A 19,877-nucleotide genomic window follows, 5' to 3' on the forward strand; every position below is an offset into this window, starting at 1 on the left:
AGACTATATACAGGAAATACGATAGATTATAAAGAAAAGTAGATTACATACAGTATAGTAGAAGAAGGTAAATTGCATATTTTGCCTTTTCGTAGGTAGCAGCACGATAAATCAATCCACGGTCGCCTTTTGTCCACCAGCTGGCAGCACACAACGCGAAAAGTGAAGACATATTGGTAGATGGATAATTAGAATTTTTAGAAAGTATTTGCATGAGAAACACTACCATGCCATAATTAAACATCAATTGCATTAAATACAGTAGGTAGACTGTTCGTCACTGAATGAGAACCCATTGTGTTGCCCCTTTAGGTGCCGGTGTTGTACAATTGCACAACACCTGTCTTTCAACTAGTATGCTCACGCAACGTACAAACAACGAACAATTACTACAGTCTTAAAGTGTTTATTTAGTTACGTTTTACGTGTGCAGTGGGTTACAATATGATAAAACCAAGCTGCATTTGGACGCATCTGTAGCTTCGAAAAACTTTTTACTTCTCCTCTTTCTGTGTTAACTGGTGAATTATATTGAAGAGGAGATGAAGAACACGTCGGAATGCTACTTCACAATGTGGACAGTGTAGAGTTCAATGCTAGGACGTCTAGTCCTCAGGCAAAGGAACATGGTAAGATATAGTATATGACGACCGTTCATCGTGTTGTTGTGAATGGGGCGCATGCGTACATTGCCCATGTTAGAACTAGATTTTACGCTACGGCAAGCATTCAGGACAAAACATGCAGAAGTAAGTAAATATTTTTGAACAGGTTCAATATGGAGGTAAATGTGGTGCAAAACTAACTTGTAAAAAAAATGTGTACCCGTAGAAAAAAAGTCTAAATTTGTATCTGTAAAAGTCGTGATTTGTACGTGTAAAAAAAATGTGTACCTGTAAAAAAAAATGTTTTGTATCTGTTAAAAAAAAACGTTGTATCTGTAAAAAAAAAACCTGTACCTGTAAAAAAAAATTTTTTATGTGTAATTTTTTTTTGTATCTGTAAAAAAAAAAAATTGTACCTGTAAAAGTCATGATTTGTACCTGTACAAAAAAAGTGTAAATTTGTATCTGTAAAAGTTGTGATTTGTACCTGTAGAAATGACAAAATACTCTGCGGGCTCTGGAGGATTTGGGCGGGCTAAAGCTCAACCTCATTGGTTGAGCGAACGACAGTGGGTTGAACTCAAATGACGCCACGTTTTTATTATTAATATGCACAAATCCAAAATTCCAAACAAACAGAGTAGCCACACCAGTTTATTTTGGAAGAAGAGGACGTCCCAGGCGTAAAAATTTCAACATGGTTCAATATACAAACACCGTGTGGAACATCTTAAACGTTGGTTGACATGCAGAGCAGTCAAAGTGGGCAGAAATAAATAAGTTTTAGTATGAAGGTAAGATTTATTGTACAATCAAAGCTCGTAATCCGGTGCTAGCTAGCTCATCTCATGTTGCTAATTGTCACGAAAACTGAACACATTGAAGTCACGATTTTTATTTCAAGATTTGAAGCCTACCAGTGTAAACATACGAGCAATAGCTTGTACCTGTAAAAAAACAAAAAACAAATAAACTGCTGCTTAGTGCTTTGATGTGAAAATTACTATAGAGCTACAGAACCCTATTGAATGTTTTACAAGATAACCTAAACCTATAACCAAAAGTGGACAGTACTCAGCTACTTGTATTTGACTAACATTATATTCAAGTATCTGTACTCTTACTATCATAATAAAATGAAAACAAAGCGTTTTTACTGCGAGTGGATCTTTAAGCCGCTACAGGTATTTTAACCTCAACCCTTTATCCTCTGTATTTAATCATTTTATTTTAAATATTACAATTTCTTGATCAATGTCAGTATTTTTGCAATGTATGCTTTGCAAACAGTTAAAAAAAAAGGCTCTTACACTCTTAGTTTGCTCATCACTCACAGTACTCAAATATTTGTGCAAGTATTTTTTCTGCACTTTTAATTTCTACTTGAGTTAAATTTTCCAATATAACATTACTCTTATTTAAATATTGGCTATTCTGCTTTTGAAATGCTAGTCTATCTGTATCACTAAGATGTGAGCAGTGCCACTGTCACCTAGCTACTTTAACAAAAGTAACTAGGTCAAATGTTAGTTTATTTATTTTTAATTAAATGAGAATCTCATAAATTCAAGTCAAAAGACGGAGACAACCTCTGCAGACACTGCTGAAGCATCAGTGAAAAGGATGACCCACTCCATCAGCAAGCAGCCAAGAGACAGGAGATGACATCTGGGGGTATTCCATCAAGCCGGATTAAGGAAAAAACGTTTATTTCGCAGATCTTCTGCTGATGTGAATGTTGTCATTTCTACAGGTACAAATCACAACTTTTACAGATACAAATGTACACTTTTTTGTAAAGGTGCAAATCATGAATTTTACAGGTACAATTTTTTTTTTTTTTTTTTACAGATACAAATTTTTTTTACACATACAATTTTTTTTATAGGTACAGTTTTTTTTTTTTACAGATACGATTTTTTTTTACAGGTACACATTTTTTTTACAGGTACAAATCACGACTTTTACAGATACAAATTTAGACTTTTTTCTACGGGTACAATTTTTTTTTACAAGTTAGTTTTGCACCATATTTACCTCCATAGGTTCAAGCTAGTTCACATTTAAAACGTCCAGCTCATTTAGTCGTCTATGAAACAACTGACTAAATATATATAGTATTACCACTTTACAGGATTCCTAAATATTACTTAAATTACATATTATCAATTTCTTAAAATTCTACATACCGGTATTTAAATTCTGTATGAGCTCTTGATGATCCACCTACAATTTCTGCATACATTTTATTTTTTTAGCGAGTTCATACTCTTATTATCCACATTGCCATAAACGTGTGGCACTATTGCATTAGTTACGATGGAGTTTGGTGTGACTCATATTTACAATGATGTTATCACTTGTTGCTGAAAGTCCATACATTGTTGATAAAGGCGCTTTCATTGCAAAACGGGAATGAAAACGGGTGGAATTAACTTTTCAGTCACTCCCTTGGAGACACACAATGTTATTGTGTTTATTGTTGAATTTGCATTACATTGGGATGTTTAAGAATTGATTAAGGCCCTTGAAGGGTTGAGTGTGGTGGTAGTGGGCCTTACTGACTGACAACTTTAAGGAGAGGTCTAAAGATCATAAGCAAAAGAAAAGAACATTCCTGTCCAATGTGTAAGATTAAAAAAATGCTTATAAAACACACACACGCACACGCACACATTCAGAATACATTCAAGTAAACTTTGACCCCAGTTTCGATTAATGACTAGACTAGTCTAACTTTGATTGGAAACCTCCCTGATACGATTTCAGAATTTTTTCCCCTGCCCTTAAACTAGCACAAAAAATTCAGTTCAGTGAGTGTTTCAGAGTTAATTAGATCAAAAATCCCCCAAAAGTTATGAAATAACATGAGTAATGTGTGTTTTTTGCCCCCCCCCCAAAAAAAAAAAACACACACCAAAAAAAGCTGTTTTTTGTGAAAATGTTTTGCCTCCAAAGTCACAATAATCCAGTATTCAGCTTTTTCTTTGTTTTAAACACAAGTAACAAGGCATGTTTTTCTGGCACATTTTGATTTGAATGATGAATTATACATACAACACCAGGGCCGTTATATAACAAATCTTGAGACGTATTTCTGAAAAACTGGTTTAATTCGTGATTGTGCATCATTAGAGCTGTTTTACAACACAATACAAGGCACATTTTTACGCATTTACTTTCATTATTAAATGACAATTGGGATGGGTCCACTAATCAGGTTAGCTTTATGCTCACGGAAGAAGAAGAAGAAATTATTTTTTAAGATGATTTCAGTCGAGCATCCACACCCATGGTGTGAAGTGCCACAAAAAAAAGCAGACACACACCTACAAACACAGAACACACCCTGTCCATATCAAGCACTGTTACTTATTTACACATTTTGCAACAATCACAGTATACAGTACAGTATCCACCCAATAGCCGTTCACAGTACAGTACTGTGTATGGATATATATAAAGTCCCCCATTGTGTCCTTCCTTCATCCCTATGCTAACTATTTAGTTAGCCATGGATGCAATGCGATTCCTTATTTTGCTCTTATGGATGTGCACACTGACAAAGCAGCAGAGGTGAGTCCCAAACTGAATGGTGAAGGATCGGGGCGAAATAACTTTTTGAAAATAAAATAAAATCATCCTAAGAGATAAGAGATTTTCAAACACGGTATTAACTGCAATTTTTTTTTTTTACATAGAGTTTTTAAAACTTGTAACATTATTTATTACTTATCCGTCAGAAATTCTAATTTCATTACCCTAAATTTATATATATTTATGATTACAGAGTTATCACATCTGTTTTAAAAATGATCACATTACAGTGTTTAGTAATGATAAACCAGTAATGCATAACTATTATTTTTTTATAGCCAAAAATATATATATTTTTAAACATATGTATTTGTAAAAGTTACTACCCGGACGTGCTGTTTTGTGATCTTGCAATCAATATTAGGTTTTGAAACATTTTCAAGGCATGAGCATTTATTGGGGGGGGGGGAAAAATATTAAAAATGAATATCAAATTTCACTCACCTAATCTTGTATATTTTGTTAGAATTGTGGTTACAGTAATAGTATGAAACTTAACTTGTATTGGTCTGACCATCTTTAAAATGTTTGTAAAAGTACATTACACTTTAATAATCATATACACATAGTATCACATTCTGGTTTTATATTAAATTACCATTCCACATGCAATTGTTGTTTTTGTTTATACCATCTTTTCTTTCTTTCTTTCTTTCTTTCTTTCCTTCTTTCTTTCTTTCTTTCTTATAAGTTTGTTCATTAAATATGGGTGTGCGAAAGAGTAAATGAGTCATATTTAGGTGTGACACGACTAATGATTGATCTATGTCCTTCTCTTTTAGCCCCCAGAGTGTGCCGGCCAACAACGGTAAGATAAACAACTTGAGTTTTGTTAGCACCGGCACGCTAATTTTGCACGTGACGAACGGTTGCTATCCTATGACGACAGAGTAACACAGACATATTTCATTAAAACTACTATTTTTAGATGTTCCAGAGTAAAATCTGCAATATGCTTACCACCTCCAACATTTAAATTGATTGAAATACACTTTTAAACACCCATAAAAAAAGATCGTTATGAACCTCAGATTTTTGCATTGTTCTGTAGATTTCTTCAACAGACAGTTCTACAATAAAAATTGTATTTCAGCAAGGGTGTGAATGACCGTGTTATAGTGGAAGAAAGTATACACGTGAGCTCACCTGAAAGACTATTAACTCATTCACTCCCAGCCATTTTCACTGAAGCAATCTCCTTCACTCCCGGCGGTTTTAATGGATTTTGACAGATTTTGCAAGGCCCACAGAATATTGTGTTTTATTGCTATAAAAAAATTGGAACCTTCCAAAACGAGTCTCTTATTTCATAAGGAAAAAAAGCATGATTCTATCTGTTTCCATTTTGCAGAAATTTGCATTAGAATATAGATAAGTTTCGGAGCTTTTTTTGAACATGACCCCTGGTTAAACTCTTTTGCTCTGCTGCCACCTGCTGGCCGTTTGTGTAATAATTTCCATTTTTTCAACCGTTCTTTGCAATTTAGAGCCTGCATCAAAGCCTTCTGTATGCTCTAACATTAAAAATTTTTTTTTTAAAAAAACTTATGAATACGTCTTTGGGATACTTTAAAAACATTTAAAAAAAAGAACGTATTTTGTACGTGTTTGGGAGCAAATGAGTTAATGAATGTATGGCCAAAAATAGTAAAGCAAAAAGTATCAATCTGAGAAAAATTGACCCGTGTGGATTAGGCCGGTTGTCAATGCAGGGAAACAATGGAGGTTGTTTGTTGTTTGAGGTGAAACTTAACCCAAAAATGGACCAGTGCTGTAAAAAATGGCTGCATGCAAGGTTGTTTGTCTCCATGTACCCTTCTTTGCCCAACCCTGGTCTATAGCCTTTTTTTTTGTGTGTTAATTCCCATGTTCAGTCTCCCCAGCTCTTGTGTTGACGTACTGCAACTTTAACAACAATAGCGAGCCATTCTGCAGCTTCTACCAGGACTCGGCGGACGATGCCGACTGGACCCGGCACAAAGGTCCAACCCCGACGTCTAACACGGGTCCTCCAGGCGATTACCCCGATGGAAGTCAGTGTTGCATCTCATCGGCGGTCAACACTAAAATTACTTGTGAAAAACATCCAATCCATTTTCTTCCCCAGACGGATTCTATATCTACCAGGAATGCGACAACATGGCAGATGGGCGTAAGATTCGTCTGCTGAGTCCCACGTACTTAGAGGCACCTGCACAGATCTGCGTCCAGTTCCGATATTACATGTACGGCTCGGACAGTTCCAATGTGCTGAGGCTACTAGCAAAGAGGCTGATTAGTGAGGAAGAGCTGTGGAAGAAAACTGGTCTCCAGAGTCCATCTTGGCTGAAGGGTGCCATCACCGTGGCCAATCCAAGCAATCAGGACCTCACTGTGAGTGTTTGCTTTCAAGCAAAGAGCGTATAGTGGTGCATTGTTGCTTCTACAGCATGTAGAGGGTTTGAAATCAGGCGAAAATGTTGTTTCCATGGTGACTAGGATTAGGGGTAGGTTTAAGAGTTGAAAATGGGGTTAGGGCAAGGGGGTTGTCATACACAATGAATAGGACTTGGGTCCCGGCCATAGAAAGTTCCAAGTGACAGGTTCCAAGTCTAAATTCCAACAAAAATTCTACATTTAAACTTAAATTCAAACATTTGTTGGAATAGTTCCAAGGGCCCAAAATGTTGGAACGGCGGGTGGAATTGGGTGCCTATTGTTTGCGTTGCTATGGGCAATGAAAAAGTATGCACTGATATAATCAGTGGAGCAACACGTGCAGATAAAAGTTCTTTATCACTTCATTCAGTCTCAGTTAAATTATTTGCCTTTGTATTGCTTTTATAGCCCTATAAAGCAATCACAGCAGTAAGTGTTAGCAATTATGGGTGCATAGGAAAGACTGAGGTTGTGCCACACCCCAGGACATACCTGATAACACTATTTAACGCTCTCACGTGCATGGTTTGCAGTGTTTTGAACTAAGAACGTACAAATAGATAGATTTTTACTGGGGGGGGGGTTAGGTTTATTACTTTGAATTACTACACTTTTGCTGATTCTTGACCAACATGTCACTTGTGGTTTTCTAGATTGTCTTCGAGGCTCAACGAGGCTCAAATGCTTACTGCGACTCGGCATTAGACAACATCCTCATTTTCGAAGGAGCGTGTCCCAGTATGTAAACTCCCAATGTTTTCTTAATAGTTTGCCAACGACAATATACATAAAGGCTAATGTTTGGTCCACAGCTTGCGTCTCTGGCTGCGACTTTGACACGATGGATGACTTCTGTGGGTGGACTCTTTACGCACCTGACGAGAACATATTTGGCTTTGAGCAATGGACTGGCCCAACAGACACTGAAGGCACCGGGCCTGATGATGATTTCTCCAAGCCGGGATGTAAGTAGCTTGAGCGGGCCGAATTTGTCCTGAGGGTTTCCAGCCAAGCATCTCATTACTCTTTAACGTTCTCTTAGTGGGACAGTTCATGCTGATGGATTCTTCCTATGCTCAACCTGGACAAGAGGGGCAAATCATAAGTCCTGTGTTAAACCCTTCTTCTGGATGCCTAGAGCTTACGTTCTATTACTATCTGTATGGCACTAGCGAGACCATGCAGCTCAGTGTCCACACCTTGACAGGTAGGAAGTTAAGCAGTTCACCATTTTGGTTTAAATGTGTCATTTAGATAGTAGATTTTGCCTATTCTTAGATGAGCTCCATCCAATCTGAACTCCACTCAGCAAGACTAATCTAGACTTCCTGTGGGTTGAATTTGCATTCTGTACTTCAGGAGGATTGCTTGGACCCTCTCTCTTCACTGTCAAGGGAAACCAGGGTCAAGCCTGGAAGCCTGCCGAAGTCCGTTACCTCAACAACACTGACATCCAGGTACACACTAAACTACTGTCACTGTATGTGCGCTGATACATGGAGCCTAATTTTTTTTGTTCATATTGAATTTCAGTTTGTTATTGTGGGAACGTACGGAGAGACTCCTCAGACCGACATTGCTGTTGATGCTGTGTGTGTGATGGCCTGTCAAAGTAAGGAAATGGCCAGTTATGTTTTGTATATTTGCAGTGGGTTAGGGTTAACTAAGGGACTGAAGAAGGAAAAATATTACTTTGGTATAAAAGGTGGAAAAGGTCACCATCCCCTGATCTCATGATTGAGAACCTGATTGAGAAAAGAAAATCGGGGTGGCCGGCAGAATTAAGCAGTGTTACCGTCACTGCCTTTGCACATGCTTCTAAGATTTCATGAAATAGAAAGAAGAGTAAAGTTTTTGACAATAATCATGACAGCTAAAAGGGAGATTTTTTTGTTGTTGACGATTAATTGTCTTTGCTTGTTTGCTGCCTATTCTGGAAATTATTCGTTTTGAATCTCCATGTCAAGGAGTCTATCCTCACTACAGTACTTTTGAAACTCTTTCACTGAAAGGTCAACTAACCACGACACAGCCGCCAGTGTCGACTCCAACACCCACTAATGGAACAGCTACACCGAAACCCACAACTCCAAGACCAACTACGCCCACAGTTCAATGCCCTCCAAATGCAGAATACATTGAATGTGGTCCAGCTTGTATCCCCACCTGCATGGAACCCTCCACCAACTGTACCGGCCCCTGTATCACCGGCTGCTTTTGCAAACCAGGATTTGTCTTTAAGGGCAAACACTGTGTGCCACTGGAGAAATGTGGTTGCCTGGATCACAATAACAACTATTATGAGGTTAGAATAGCCACCATACCGACACTTGAGTTCAGAAGAAAGGCAGTGGCCCTAACCAAGTTGCTGACATTTGTGTTTTAGCCTGGTGAGATCATATTTGGAGACGGCTGCTCCAAGCTGTGTCGCTGTGCAGGAAACTACACTTTGGAATGTGTGGATAACACCTGTGATCCCACTGAGGAGTGTCGGGAGGTTAACGGAGTCGCCGGATGCTATCCGAAAGGTAACATGTCAAGAATTATTTTACTGGTTACTTTCACCTCCTCAGTTTGATCAGCAGGTATTGAAAATAGTCATCTTTAATCCTGTGTCACAGCAATAACTTATTGTTTTCCCTGAAGGTTCATCCTCATGCATCGCATCCGGGGATCCACACTACACGACCTTTGATAAGCGCAAGTACAACTTCATGGGCAACTGCAGTTACTTGATGGCTGGAGTCTGTAATGTGTCAGATTTACCACTTTTTGAGGTCCACGCTGACAATGAAAACCGTTACAACACACCCAGCATCTCCTATGTGAAAGCGGTTCACGTGTATGTATTGCATAGAGCGGCACACTTCAATGAGAGCGCAATGCATAAGGTCTCCATCTTCAAAGGAGGCACCGTGCATGTAAGAAGGAAAACCTTACCATATCTTAAAGAATAAAGAATGAGGACGTCCCTGCCTGTTCACTTATCATTTTTCACCTTTTTTCCACATCCAGGTGAATGGAATTAAAGTAAACCTGCCAGTGAATCCGTTTCCAGGCATCTCTGTGTTCAAATCAGGAAAGCACTACACCGTGTCCTTAGACTTTGGCGTGACTGTGCGCTATGATGGAAACCACTTTATGGATGTCAAAGTGATTAAAGAGTGAGCATAACCTGTGCACATGTTCTTAACTAGATCTGAATAGAAGTTCATGAGAAGTTCAGGAATTAAGGATCTTGTAACGTGTCCCCCGCAGCTATAAAAATACACTGTGTGGATTGTGCGGGGATTACAATGGAGATCCTAAGGATGACTTCCGTAAACCAGATTGGTCATTGACCAGCAATCCTAAGGAGTTTGGAAACAGCTGGAACATGGATCCACAGTGAGTGTGAACTCTTTTTTTTAAATGTCATTATTGCCAAGTCTTAATTCATTCTGTTGGATCATTTCCGATTCTGAACATAGTCTCGTGTTGACTCTAACATTCCCTTTTGCGCAAGGTGTAACAACAAACCCAACACCACTCATCCCGAATGTGAGGCAGAGGAGCAGAAACTCTATGAAAGCTCTAGATATTGTGGCATCCTACTGGACAAAAATGGTCCCTTTGCCGTGTGTCATGCCAAAGTCAACCCCAATGTAAGTCGCAAGCATTTGGCCAAAAACTGCAATTTGGAGTTGCCTTTGGGAAGATGGGTTGTAGCATACTGGTTTTGTGTCCAGGATTACTTCAAGGACTGTGTCTTTGACCTTTGTGCGCTTGATGGAGCTCATTCCATTCTGTGTGAAGCCATCGAAGCCTACGTCAATGAGTGCCAGGACCGTGGGGTCAACATCGGACCCTGGAGGAACGAAACCTTCTGTCGTAAGTAGAAAGTGCAGATTGTTGACATGGGACTCTCCTGTAGCTTTCTCTCTAAATGTCTCTTTTTAATTGAATTCCAAATTCATCTCATCTTCCGCACAGCGTTTGACTGCCCCGCCAACAGTCATTATGAGCCCTGTGCGGACCCCTGTCCGGACACATGTTCAGGCAGACCCCCCACCTGCAGCGGACCGTGCACAGAGTCCTGTGTGTGCAATCCAGGCTACATCCTGAGTTCTGGGAAATGTGTCTCCAACTCTTCATGTGGCTGCAAACACACCAATGGCCAATATTATCAGGTACTGCGAGATGGACAAGCAACAGTACAGTCGGACTACGAAATACACCTAGGAATCTAACGGATTAATCTGTTGTGTGTGTTTATGTCAGCCTGGAGAGGAGTTCTTCACTGAGAACTGCACTCTGAAGTGTAGGTGTGATGCACCCTACGTTACCTGTCAGGCATCTCAATGCCCCCCAATGCACGTGTGTCAAGTCCAGGGAGGAGAGCTGGGCTGCTATCCCACAGGTAAGATGACACGATTTCAACCCTTGTCTTTTATTTGACCATAGGAAAAAAATCTTTCTAATACTCATTTAAAATGAATTTTAATGACATCTTAGGAACAACAACACCCAGACCAACAACTCCAAGACCGACAACACCAAAGCCAAGTACGGTGTCTTTTTAAAAGCCTAATACAGTATCTACTTACTAGCTGTTAATGCAATGCTGCTGTTTCTTTTCCCATACAGTTAAGTGCCCTCCGAATGCAGAATACATCGAATGCGGCCCAGCTTGTATCCCCACCTGCATGGAACCCTCCACCAACTGTAGCGGCTCCTGTATCACCGGCTGCTTTTGTAAACCAGGGTTCGTCTTCAAGGGCAAACACTGTGTACCACTGGAAAAATGTGGTTGCCTGGATCACAATAACAACTATTATGAGGTTAGAATAGCCACCATACCGACACTTGAGTTCAGAAGAAAGGCAGTGGCCCTAACCAAGTTGCTGACATTTGTGTTTTAGCCTGGTGAGATCATATTTGGAGACGGCTGCTCCAAGCTGTGTCGCTGTGCAGGAAACTACACTTTGGAATGTGTGGATAACACCTGTGATCCCACTGAGGAGTGTCGGGAGGTTAACGGAGTCGCCGGATGCTATCCGAAAGGTAACATGTCAAGAATTATTTTACTGGTTACTTTCACCTCCTCAGTTTGATCAGCAGGTATTGAAAATAGTCATCTTTAATCCTGTGTCACAGCAATAACTTATTGTTTTCCCTGAAGGTTCATCCTCATGCATCGCATCCGGGGATCCACACTACACGACCTTTGATAAGCGCAAGTACAACTTCATGGGCAACTGCAGTTACTTGATGGCTGGAGTCTGTAATGTGTCAGATTTACCACTTTTTGAGGTCCACGCTGACAATGAAAACCGTTACAACACACCCAGCATCTCCTATGTGAAAGCGGTTCACGTGTATGTATTGCATAGAGCGGCACACTTCAATGAGAGCGCAATGCATAAGGTCTCCATCTTCAAAGGAGGCACCGTGCATGTAAGAAGGAAAACCTTACCATATCTTAAAGAATAAAGAATGAGGACGTCCCTGCCTGTTCACTTATCATTTTTCACCTTTTTTCCACATCCAGGTGAATGGAATTAAAGTAAACCTGCCAGTGAATCCGTTTCCAGGCATCTCTGTGTTCAAATCAGGAAAGCACTACACCGTGTCCTTAGACTTTGGCGTGACTGTGCGCTATGATGGAAACCACTTTATGGATGTCAAAGTGATTAAAGAGTGAGCATAACCTGTGCACATGTTCTTAACTAGATCTGAATAGAAGTTCATGAGAAGTTCAGGAATTAAGGATCTTGTAACGTGTCCCCCGCAGCTATAAAAATACACTGTGTGGATTGTGCGGGGATTACAATGGAGATCCTAAGGATGACTTCCGTAAACCAGATTGGTCATTGACCAGCAATCCTAAGGAGTTTGGAAACAGCTGGAACATGGATCCACAGTGAGTGTGAACTCTTTTTTTTAAATGTCATTATTGCCAAGTCTTAATTCATTCTGTTGGATCATTTCCGATTCTGAACATAGTCTCGTGTTGACTCTAACATTCCCTTTTGCGCAAGGTGTAACAACAAACCCAACACCACTCATCCCGAATGTGAGGCAGAGGAGCAGAAACTCTATGAAAGCTCTAGATATTGTGGCATCCTACTGGACAAAAATGGTCCCTTTGCCGTGTGTCATGCCAAAGTCAACCCCAATGTAAGTCGCAAGCATTTGGCCAAAAACTGCAATTTGGAGTTGCCTTTGGGAAGATGGGTTGTAGCATACTGGTTTTGTGTCCAGGATTACTTCAAGGACTGTGTCTTTGACCTTTGTGCGCTTGATGGAGCTCATTCCATTCTGTGTGAAGCCATCGAAGCCTACGTCAATGAGTGCCAGGACCGTGGGGTCAACATCGGACCCTGGAGGAACGAAACCTTCTGTCGTAAGTAGAAAGTGCAGATTGTTGACATGGGACTCTCCTGTAGCTTTCTCTCTAAATGTCTCTTTTTAATTGAATTCCAAATTCATCTCATCTTCCGCACAGCGTTTGACTGCCCCGCCAACAGTCATTATGAGCCCTGTGCGGACCCCTGTCCGGACACATGTTCAGGCAGACCCCCCACCTGCAGCGGACCGTGCACAGAGTCCTGTGTGTGCAATCCAGGCTACATCCTGAGTTCTGGGAAATGTGTCTCCAACTCTTCATGTGGCTGCAAACACACCAATGGCCAATATTATCAGGTACTGCGAGATGGACAAGCAACAGTACAGTCGGACTACGAAATACACCTAGGAATCTAACGGATTAATCTGTTGTGTGTGTTTATGTCAGCCTGGAGAGGAGTTCTTCACTGAGAACTGCACTCTGAAGTGTAGGTGTGATGCACCCTACGTTACCTGTCAGGCATCTCAATGCCCCCCAATGCACGTGTGTCAAGTCCAGGGAGGAGAGCTGGGCTGCTATCCCACAGGTAAGATGACACGATTTCAACCCTTGTCTTTTATTTGACCATAGGAAAAAAATCTTTCTAATACTCATTTAAAATGAATTTTAATGACATCTTAGGAACAACAACACCCAGACCAACAACTCCAAGACCGACAACACCAAAGCCAAGTACGGTGTCTTTTTAAAAGCCTAATACAGTATCTACTTACTAGCTGTTAATGCAATGCTGCTGTTTCTTTTCCCATACAGTTAAGTGCCCTCCGAATGCAGAATACATCGAATGCGGCCCAGCTTGTATCCCCACCTGCATGGAACCCTCCACCAACTGTAGCGGCTCCTGTATCACCGGCTGCTTTTGTAAACCAGGGTTCGTCTTCAAGGGCAAACACTGTGTACCACTGGAAAAATGTGGTTGCCTGGATCACAATAACAACTATTATGAGGTTAGAATAGCCACCATACCGACACTTGAGTTCAGAAGAAAGGCAGTGGCCCTAACCAAGTTGCTGACATTTGTGTTTTAGCCTGGTGAGATCATATTTGGAGACGGCTGCTCCAAGCTGTGTCGCTGTGCAGGAAACTACACTTTGGAATGTGTGGATAACACCTGTGATCCCACTGAGGAGTGTCGGGAGGTTAACGGAGTCGCCGGATGCTATCCGAAAGGTAACATGTCAAGAATTATTTTACTGGTTACTTTCACCTCCTCAGTTTGATCAGCAGGTATTGAAAATAGTCATCTTTAATCCTGTGTCACAGCAATAACTTATTGTTTTCCCTGAAGGTTCATCCTCATGCATCGCATCCGGGGATCCACACTACACGACCTTTGATAAGCGCAAGTACAACTTCATGGGCAACTGCAGTTACTTGATGGCTGGAGTCTGTAATGTGTCAGATTTACCACTTTTTGAGGTCCACGCTGACAATGAAAACCGTTACAACACACCCAGCATCTCCTATGTGAAAGCGGTTCACGTGTATGTATTGCATAGAGCGGCACACTTCAATGAGAGCGCAATGCATAAGGTCTCCATCTTCAAAGGAGGCACCGTGCATGTAAGAAGGAAAACCTTACCATATCTTAAAGAATAAAGAATGAGGACGTCCCTGCCTGTTCACTTATCATTTTTCACCTTTTTTCCACATCCAGGTGAATGGAATTAAAGTAAACCTGCCAGTGAATCCGTTTCCAGGCATCTCTGTGTTCAAATCAGGAAAGCACTACACCGTGTCCTTAGACTTTGGCGTGACTGTGCGCTATGATGGAAACCACTTTATGGATGTCAAAGTGATTAAAGAGTGAGCATAACCTGTGCACATGTTCTTAACTAGATCTGAATAGAAGTTCATGAGAAGTTCAGGAATTAAGGATCTTGTAACGTGTCCCCCGCAGCTATAAAAATACACTGTGTGGATTGTGCGGGGATTACAATGGAGATCCTAAGGATGACTTCCGTAAACCAGATTGGTCATTGACCAGCAATCCTAAGGAGTTTGGAAACAGCTGGAACATGGATCCACAGTGAGTGTGAACTCTTTTTTTTAAATGTCATTATTGCCAAGTCTTAATTCATTCTGTTGGATCATTTCCGATTCTGAACATAGTCTCGTGTTGACTCTAACATTCCCTTTTGCGCAAGGTGTAACAACAAACCCAACACCACTCATCCCGAATGTGAGGCAGAGGAGCAGAAACTCTATGAAAGCTCTAGATATTGTGGCATCCTACTGGACAAAAATGGTCCCTTTGCCGTGTGTCATGCCAAAGTCAACCCCAATGTAAGTCGCAAGCATTTGGCCAAAAACTGCAATTTGGAGTTGCCTTTGGGAAGATGGGTTGTAGCATACTGGTTTTGTGTCCAGGATTACTTCAAGGACTGTGTCTTTGACCTTTGTGCGCTTGATGGAGCTCATTCCATTCTGTGTGAAGCCATCGAAGCCTACGTCAATGAGTGCCAGGACCGTGGGGTCAACATCGGACCCTGGAGGAACGAAACCTTCTGTCGTAAGTAGAAAGTGCAGATTGTTGACATGGGACTCTCCTGTAGCTTTCTCTCTAAATGTCTCTTTTTAATTGAATTCCAAATTCATCTCATCTTCCGCACAGCGTTTGACTGCCCCGCCAACAGTCATTATGAGCCCTGTGCGGACCCCTGTCCGGACACATGTTCAGGCAGACCCCCCACCTGCAGCGGACCGTGCACAGAGTCCTGTGTGTGCAATCCAGGCTACATCCTGAGTTCTGGGAAATGTGTCTCCAACTCTTCATGTGGCTGCAAACACACCAATGGCCAATATTATCAGGTACTGCGAGATGGACAAGCAACAGTACAGTCGGACTACGAAATACACCTAGGAATCTAACGGATTAATCTGTTGTGTGTGTTTATGTCAGCCTGGAGAGGAGTTCTTCACTGAGAACTGCACTCTGAAGTGTAGGTGTGATGCACCCTACGTTACCTGTCAGGCATCTCAATGCCCCCCAATGCACGTGTGTCAAGTCCAGGGAGGAGAGCTGGGCTGCTATCCCACAGGTAAGATGACACGATTTCAACCCTTGTCTTTTATTTGACCATAGGAAAAAAATCTTTCTAATACTCATTTAAAATGAATTTTAATGACATCTTAGGAACAACAACACCCAGACCAACAACTCCAAGACCGACAACACCAAAGCCAAGTACGGTGTCTTTTTAAAAGCCTAATACAGTATCTACTTACTAGCTGTTAATGCAATGCTGCTGTTTCTTTTCCCATACAGTTAAGTGCCCTCCGAATGCAGAATACATCGAATGCGGCCCAGCTTGTATCCCCACCTGCATGGAACCCTCCACCAACTGTAGCGGCTCCTGTATCACCGGCTGCTTTTGTAAACCAGGGTTCGTCTTCAAGGGCAAACACTGTGTACCACTGGAAAAATGTGGTTGCCTGGATCACAATAACAACTATTATGAGGTTAGAATAGCCACCATACCGACACTTGAGTTCAGAAGAAAGGCAGTGGCCCTAACCAAGTTGCTGACATTTGTGTTTTAGCCTGGTGAGATCATATTTGGAGACGGCTGCTCCAAGCTGTGTCGCTGTGCAGGAAACTACACTTTGGAATGTGTGGATAACACCTGTGATCCCACTGAGGAGTGTCGGGAGGTTAACGGAGTCGCCGGATGCTATCCGAAAGGTAACATGTCAAGAATTATTTTACTGGTTACTTTCACCTCCTCAGTTTGATCAGCAGGTATTGAAAATAGTCATCTTTAATCCTGTGTCACAGCAATAACTTATTGTTTTCCCTGAAGGTTCATCCTCATGCATCGCATCCGGGGATCCACACTACACGACCTTTGATAAGCGCAAGTACAACTTCATGGGCAACTGCAGTTACTTGATGGCTGGAGTCTGTAATGTGTCAGATTTACCACTTTTTGAGGTCCACGCTGACAATGAAAACCGTTACAACACACCCAGCATCTCCTATGTGAAAGCGGTTCACGTGTATGTATTGCATAGAGCGGCACACTTCAATGAGAGCGCAGTGCATAAGGTCTCCATCTTCAAAGGAGGCACCGTGCATGTAAGAAGGAAAACCTTACCATATCTTAAAGAATAAAGAATGAGGACGTCCCTGCCTGTTCACTTATCATTTTTCACCTTTTTTCCACATCCAGGTGAATGGAATTAAAGTAAACCTGCCAGTGAATCCGTTTCCAGGCATCTCTGTGTTCAAATCAGGAAAGCACTACACCGTGTCCTTAGACTTTGGCGTGACTGTGCGCTATGATGGAAACCACTTTATGGATGTCAAAGTGATTAAAGAGTGAGCATAACCTGTGCACATGTTCTTAACTAGATCTGAATAGAAGTTCATGAGAAGTTCAGGAATTAAGGATCTTGTAACGTGTCCCCCGCAGCTATAAAAATACACTGTGTGGATTGTGCGGGGATTACAATGGAGATCCTAAGGATGACTTCCGTAAACCAGATTGGTCATTGACCAGCAATCCTAAGGAGTTTGGAAACAGCTGGAACATGGATCCACAGTGAGTGTGAACTCTTTTTTTTAAATGTCATTATTGCCAAGTCTTAATTCATTCTGTTGGATCATTTCCGATTCTGAACATAGTCTCGTGTTGACTCTAACATTCCCTTTTGCGCAAGGTGTAACAACAAACCCAACACCACTCATCCCGAATGTGAGGCAGAGGAGCAGAAACTCTATGAAAGCTCTAGATATTGTGGCATCCTACTGGACAAAAATGGTCCCTTTGCCGTGTGTCATGCCAAAGTCAACCCCAATGTAAGTCGCAAGCATTTGGCCAAAAACTGCAATTTGGAGTTGCCTTTGGGAAGATGGGTTGTAGCATACTGGTTTTGTGTCCAGGATTACTTCAAGGACTGTGTCTTTGACCTTTGTGCGCTTGATGGAGCTCATTCCATTCTGTGTGAAGCCATCGAAGCCTACGTCAATGAGTGCCAGGACCGTGGGGTCAACATCGGACCCTGGAGGAACGAAACCTTCTGTCGTAAGTAGAAAGTGCAGATTGTTGACATGGGACTCTCCTGTAGCTTTCTCTCTAAATGTCTCTTTTTAATTGAATTCCAAATTCATCTCATCTTCCGCACAGCGTTTGACTGCCCCGCCAACAGTCATTATGAGCCCTGTGCGGACCCCTGTCCGGACACATGTTCAGGCAGACCCCCCACCTGCAGCGGACCGTGCACAGAGTCCTGTGTGTGCAATCCAGGCTACATCCTGAGTTCTGGGAAATGTGTCTCCAACTCTTCATGTGGCTGCAAACACACCAATGGCCAATATTATCAGGTACTGCGAGATGGACAAGCAACAGTACAGTCGGACTACGAAATACACCTAGGAATCTAACGGATTAATCTGTTGTGTGTGTTTATGTCAGCCTGGAGAGGAGTTCTTCACTGAGAACTGCACTCTGAAGTGTAGGTGTGATGCACCCTACGTTACCTGTCAGGCATCTCAATGCCCCCCAATGCACGTGTGTCAAGTCCAGGGAGGAGAGCTGGGCTGCTATCCCACAGGTAAGATGACACGATTTCAACCCTTGTCTTTTATTTGACCATAGGAAAAAAATCTTTCTAATACTCATTTAAAATGAATTTTAATGACATCTTAGGAACAACAACACCCAGACCAACAACTCCAAGACCGACAACACCAAAGCCAAGTACGGTGTCTTTTTAAAAGCCTAATACAGTATCTACTTACTAGCTGTTAATGCAATGCTGCTGTTTCTTTTCCCATACAGTTAAGTGCCCTCCGAATGCAGAATACATCGAATGCGGCCCAGCTTGTATCCCCACCTGCATGGAACCCTCCACCAACTGTAGCGGCTCCTGTATCACCGGCTGCTTTTGTAAACCAGGGTTCGTCTTCAAGGGCAAACACTGTGTACCACTGGAAAAATGTGGTTGCCTGGATCACAATAACAACTATTATGAGGTTAGAATAGCCACCATACCGACACTTGAGTTCAGAAGAAAGGCAGTGGCCCTAACCAAGTTGCTGACATTTGTGTTTTAGCCTGGTGAGATCATATTTGGAGACGGCTGCTCCAAGCTGTGTCGCTGTGCAGGAAACTACACTTTGGAATGTGTGGATAACACCTGTGATCCCACTGAGGAGTGTCGGGAGGTTAACGGAGTCGCCGGATGCTATCCGAAAGGTAACATGTCAAGAATTATTTTACTGGTTACTTTCACCTCCTCAGTTTGATCAGCAGGTATTGAAAATAGTCATCTTTAATCCTGTGTCACAGCAATAACTTATTGTTTTCCCTGAAGGTTCATCCTCATGCATCGCATCCGGGGATCCACACTACACGACCTTTGATAAGCGCAAGTACAACTTCATGGGCAACTGCAGTTACTTGATGGCTGGAGTCTGTAATGTATCAGATTTACCACTTTTTGAGGTCCACGCTGACAATGAAAACCGTTACAACACACCCACCATCTCCTATGTGAAAGCGGTTCACGTGTATGTATTGCATAGAGCGGCACACTTCAATGAGAGCGCAATGCATAAGGTCTCCATCTTCAAAGGAGGCACCGTGCATGTAAGAAGGAAAACCTTACCATATCTTAAAGAACAAAGAATGAGGACGTCCCTGCCTGTTCACTTATCATTTTTCACCTTTTTTCCACATCCAGGTGAATGGAATTAAAGTAAACCTGCCAGTGAATCCGTTTCCAGGCATCTCTGTGTTCAAATCAGGAAAGCACTACACCGTGTCCTTAGATTTTGGCGTGACTGTGCGCTATGATGGAAACCACTTTATGGACGTCAAAGTGATTAAAGAGTGAGCATAACCTGTGCACATGTTCTTAACTAG

The 19,877-nt window shown here is 41.7% G+C and overlaps 1 protein-coding gene across 4 annotated transcripts in view; it reads left to right on the forward strand.

Moving 5' to 3' along the window:
* The first annotated feature begins 1,253 nt into the window (after window positions 1-1,253).
* The window catches only part of zanl (zonadhesin, like), a 40,738-nt gene continuing 22,114 nt past the window's right edge, over window positions 1,254-19,877 (forward strand). For 2 of the 4 annotated variants that reach the window (XM_077544802.1, XM_077544804.1), the window contains exons 1-54: window positions 1,254-1,399; window positions 2,203-2,358; window positions 4,985-5,010; window positions 6,077-6,235; window positions 6,310-6,575; window positions 7,274-7,358; window positions 7,433-7,585; window positions 7,663-7,827; window positions 7,980-8,077; window positions 8,154-8,232; window positions 8,633-8,925; window positions 9,007-9,148; window positions 9,267-9,541; window positions 9,636-9,784; window positions 9,879-10,007; window positions 10,126-10,264; window positions 10,349-10,490; window positions 10,593-10,789; window positions 10,881-11,019; window positions 11,115-11,165; window positions 11,247-11,440; window positions 11,522-11,663; window positions 11,782-12,056; window positions 12,151-12,299; window positions 12,394-12,522; window positions 12,641-12,779; window positions 12,864-13,005; window positions 13,108-13,304; window positions 13,396-13,534; window positions 13,630-13,680; window positions 13,762-13,955; window positions 14,037-14,178; window positions 14,297-14,571; window positions 14,666-14,814; window positions 14,909-15,037; window positions 15,156-15,294; window positions 15,379-15,520; window positions 15,623-15,819; window positions 15,911-16,049; window positions 16,145-16,195; window positions 16,277-16,470; window positions 16,552-16,693; window positions 16,812-17,086; window positions 17,181-17,329; window positions 17,424-17,552; window positions 17,671-17,809; window positions 17,894-18,035; window positions 18,138-18,334; window positions 18,426-18,564; window positions 18,660-18,710; window positions 18,792-18,985; window positions 19,067-19,208; window positions 19,327-19,601; window positions 19,696-19,844. In XM_077544802.1, coding sequence (XP_077400928.1) covers window positions 6,342-6,575; window positions 7,274-7,358; window positions 7,433-7,585; window positions 7,663-7,827; window positions 7,980-8,077; window positions 8,154-8,232; window positions 8,633-8,925; window positions 9,007-9,148; window positions 9,267-9,541; window positions 9,636-9,784; window positions 9,879-10,007; window positions 10,126-10,264; window positions 10,349-10,490; window positions 10,593-10,789; window positions 10,881-11,019; window positions 11,115-11,165; window positions 11,247-11,440; window positions 11,522-11,663; window positions 11,782-12,056; window positions 12,151-12,299; window positions 12,394-12,522; window positions 12,641-12,779; window positions 12,864-13,005; window positions 13,108-13,304; window positions 13,396-13,534; window positions 13,630-13,680; window positions 13,762-13,955; window positions 14,037-14,178; window positions 14,297-14,571; window positions 14,666-14,814; window positions 14,909-15,037; window positions 15,156-15,294; window positions 15,379-15,520; window positions 15,623-15,819; window positions 15,911-16,049; window positions 16,145-16,195; window positions 16,277-16,470; window positions 16,552-16,693; window positions 16,812-17,086; window positions 17,181-17,329; window positions 17,424-17,552; window positions 17,671-17,809; window positions 17,894-18,035; window positions 18,138-18,334; window positions 18,426-18,564; window positions 18,660-18,710; window positions 18,792-18,985; window positions 19,067-19,208; window positions 19,327-19,601; window positions 19,696-19,844 — 7,901 coding nt within the window. In that variant the 5' untranslated portion in view covers window positions 1,254-1,399; window positions 2,203-2,358; window positions 4,985-5,010; window positions 6,077-6,235; window positions 6,310-6,341. Of the gene's footprint in view, window positions 1,400-2,176; window positions 2,359-4,984; window positions 5,011-6,076; window positions 6,236-6,309; window positions 6,576-7,273; window positions 7,359-7,432; window positions 7,586-7,662; window positions 7,828-7,979; window positions 8,078-8,153; window positions 8,233-8,632; window positions 8,926-9,006; window positions 9,149-9,266; window positions 9,542-9,635; window positions 9,785-9,878; window positions 10,008-10,125; window positions 10,265-10,348; window positions 10,491-10,592; window positions 10,790-10,880; window positions 11,020-11,114; window positions 11,166-11,246; window positions 11,441-11,521; window positions 11,664-11,781; window positions 12,057-12,150; window positions 12,300-12,393; window positions 12,523-12,640; window positions 12,780-12,863; window positions 13,006-13,107; window positions 13,305-13,395; window positions 13,535-13,629; window positions 13,681-13,761; window positions 13,956-14,036; window positions 14,179-14,296; window positions 14,572-14,665; window positions 14,815-14,908; window positions 15,038-15,155; window positions 15,295-15,378; window positions 15,521-15,622; window positions 15,820-15,910; window positions 16,050-16,144; window positions 16,196-16,276; window positions 16,471-16,551; window positions 16,694-16,811; window positions 17,087-17,180; window positions 17,330-17,423; window positions 17,553-17,670; window positions 17,810-17,893; window positions 18,036-18,137; window positions 18,335-18,425; window positions 18,565-18,659; window positions 18,711-18,791; window positions 18,986-19,066; window positions 19,209-19,326; window positions 19,602-19,695; window positions 19,845-19,877 lie in introns of all 4 variants that reach the window. The other 2 variants (XM_077544803.1, XM_077544807.1) reach the window with 2 other exon arrangements.

Source organism: Vanacampus margaritifer, chromosome 15 (genome assembly GCF_051991255.1).
Source record: "Vanacampus margaritifer isolate UIUO_Vmar chromosome 15, RoL_Vmar_1.0, whole genome shotgun sequence".
NCBI classification, from domain to species: Eukaryota; Metazoa; Chordata; class Actinopteri; order Syngnathiformes; family Syngnathidae; genus Vanacampus; species Vanacampus margaritifer.